The sequence below is a fragment of the Nicotiana tabacum genome, chromosome 13 (genome assembly GCF_000715075.1).
Source record: "Nicotiana tabacum cultivar K326 chromosome 13, ASM71507v2, whole genome shotgun sequence".
Classification (NCBI taxonomy): domain Eukaryota; kingdom Viridiplantae; phylum Streptophyta; class Magnoliopsida; order Solanales; family Solanaceae; genus Nicotiana; species Nicotiana tabacum.
In genome coordinates this window covers 65,729,574-65,732,748 of record NC_134092.1, presented here as the reverse complement: position 1 = coordinate 65,732,748, position 3,175 = coordinate 65,729,574, and the positions used below count along the sequence as shown (strand labels likewise).

The 3,175-nt window shown below is 38.3% G+C and overlaps 1 protein-coding gene across 1 annotated transcript; it reads left to right on the top strand.

Annotated features, from left to right (window-relative positions):
- Positions 1–229: 229 nt before the first annotated feature.
- On the top strand, positions 230–2,301 carry LOC107760889 (coniferyl alcohol acyltransferase-like). Its single transcript, XM_016578998.2, has one exon. The coding sequence runs from the start codon at positions 698–700 to the stop codon at positions 2,063–2,065; it is 1,368 nt and encodes a 455-aa protein (XP_016434484.1). The 5' UTR covers positions 230–697; the 3' UTR covers positions 2,066–2,301.
- Positions 2,302–3,175: the final 874 nt, after the last annotated feature.

The following is a 3,175-nucleotide window of genomic DNA, read 5'->3' as shown; positions in this document are numbered from 1 at the left end:
TTAGATCGTAATTGAAATAAATAATGACAAAGTAAATGCAAACCACACGAATTGAATAGGATCGGCTTTGGAAGGTTAACCACCCTCAAGCCAGGTACGCTTCGATCGATATCAAGATACAGAAGAACAAGAGCTTAAGAGAAATAATAACAATGTATTGCTTTGGGATGCGTATTTCCTCTTTTTTGAATGAATTATCAGACCCCCCTCCCCCCTTTATACAATAGAGGAATCTTACTTTAGGTACAATTCAATGAAAGGTAAACAATTCCTTGATTAGCTGATTGCCGGTTCCTTACTGATACGCGCCGAGATTCCCGCCGTAATACCTGACCGGTCACGAATATTTCGGCCTTATGTTAGTTATGCTAACAATATTTCTTCGATCTCGATCGGGGCTAAGGTCGACTCCTAGATTACGGACTCAATGCTCTCGAAGACAGGCGTTCTGACCCCGGGTTCTAGCTCGGTGGGACTCGGGATCGATCTTCAATCTTTGGTTGTCATGTACCGAGCCTAACTTGCTATGTCGTATGCGGGTTCGATTCCGACCGTATACAACATCATTATATCAACTTGTCTTTCCATTTGCTAATTGATTCACTATAAAAAGCGTCCAAAATACCTCGTATCAACCACAACCAAACTCTATTGTAGAACTATAAAGTAGACGAATTAAAGTTCCTTAGGCAATATCATGGCACTGGAAGATGCAAGAAATGGTGATTACGCAGTAAGTATCATCAGAAAATCAGTAGTAAAAGCCACTGGTCCAATTCCAGAGCCTCGTATTCTCACCCTTTCAAACCTTGACCTTCTCAGTGGACGATTTCCAGTGACCTACTTTTACGTCTACCACAAAGCAAAACATAACGACTCATCAGCTTCAGTCGCTGATGAATTAAAAAATTCCCTTGCTAATTGCCTCTCCCATTTCTACCCATTTGCTGGTCGAATTATTCCAAATCCAGAAACAAATGAGCCTGAAATTCTCTGTGATAATACCGGTGCTCTATTTTTGGTAGCACAAGCCAGCATTTCACTAAATCAGCTTGACTTCTACAATCTCAACAAGTGTCTAGAGGGAAAATTAGTTCCAATACATGAGGAGTTTCCAGTACAAGTCCAACTCACAAATTACGAATGTGGAGGCATATTTATAACATTCACATTTGATCATGCTTTAGGTGATGCTAGTTCCTTTACGAAGTTTTTACTAATGTGGTCAGAGATTGCAAGGAAAAAACCGCTCTCTTTCTCGCCTGACCACCGACGGTACCTTCTTCGTGCTCGGTACCCACCTATATACAACCGTTCCTTTGACAAATCGTTTATTTCATGCTCTCTTCACGATATACTCCACATATCGACCCCGAGTACATTGCTTAAGCGGTTATACTACATTGATGCGTCGAATATCGACAGGTTGCAAAAATTGGCTTCACTCGATGGTACCAAAAGGACTAAAATCGAGGCGTTCTCGGCTTACATATGGAAGATTATGGTCAAGGCAATTGATAAAGGACACAGCAAGAAGTGCAAGATGGGATGGTTAGTTGATGGAAGAACAAGGATATGTAACACTGAGAAAGTAATGGAGAATTATATTGGGAATGCTTTATCTATAGCTGTTGGTGAAGCAAGTGTCAATGAAATTGAGCAAGCATCTATAGCAAATGTCGCGAATAACGTGCACAACGCCATCTCTAAAGTGACAAGTGCAGAACATTTCTTAGATTTAATTGATTGGATTGAATGTAACAAGCCGGGATTGGTGCTCGCGAAAATTGTCCTCGGCCAAGGTGGTCCAGCGATTGTTGTCTCATCTGGACGGAGGTTCCCGGTGGCTGAAGTAGATTTTGGCTTCGGAAGTCCAGTTGTAGGAACAGTATACTCCACCATACAAAAGCTTGGAGTTGGTTACATTAACCAAAGGCCAGGTGCTAAGGGTGATGGATCTTGGACTATCTCAGCTATCTTGTGGCCTGAGATGATTGAGGCATTAGAATCAGATTCAGAGCATGTTTTTCAACCTATGACTTCAAATCATCTTAAACTTCTTTAGCTAGTAGCCTCTGGTATATACAAAGAGGAAATTGTTGGTACAAAGAAATTATTGTACACTCTCCGCTTCAATTTAGTTGAGGTAGTTTGACTTGACACAAAGTTTAAGAAAACAAAAGAAACTTTTGAAATATGTGGTCCTAAAAGGTTAAGTGTGGGCCATTGACATTTGTGTGAGTATAAAAACTTCTCATTAACGGTAAAGTAGGTAAAATAAAAATTTTAAAATTAAATTATTTCTAAATATAAAAATTTGTCATTATTTTTGAAACGGACTAATAAGGAAAGTGTGTCATTTAAATTGAAACGGAGGGAGTAACTTGGTTTGGCAGTCACATTCCTAATTTAGAAGCAGCTTTCCTAATTAAGGATCTCCTATTTTCAAATTTTGTATTTACACACTACATACATTTATGTGGCTCAGACAAATTCAAGATTTAAATTCTATGGTTCAACCTTTAAGAATCTTAATATTGAACCTGTTGATGATAAAACAATTACTTACAGTTGAAAAAATAACAAAGAAAAAGAAATATTTTCTTAAAGTTGAAGTGCGGATTTCGCGCTCTTTATAAGGAAATTCAAGCCCACTGCAGCAAAATCTTTACTAATCCAGTATTAATCCTCTTGACTTATCTCCCCTAAGATACAATAGCCAGATCATATAGGTCATATGACTCTCAAACAAATTCTGGATAAATTATTGAGTTCAAAACTCCACCACCTAGAACACCTTCCTTTAACAAAGTAAAAATCTCTCTTCTTCTTTTTTTTTTTCCCATAAATTTAACCTTAGAATTTTTATGTACTTTCACATCCCTTGGGGTACGACTATTTTTCCGATCTTGCGTGAACCTGGTATGTTTTGTGCACCGGGTTGTTTATATATATAATTTTTCACGGACCATATATTGAAGATAGGCTCCTGTAATTCTTTCTTGATTTAAATTGGAAGAAAGTGCAGTAATAAATGAGTCTTTAATGACCGGATCGGTCGTTTTGTGCATTTGAGTTCCGTTTTTCCTTTTGAAGCTTCCCGTATGTGTATTTGTGGTAATGTGACCTGCGGGAAAGGTTGGTTGGGTTTCAGGGATGTTTTAGATTTATTTGG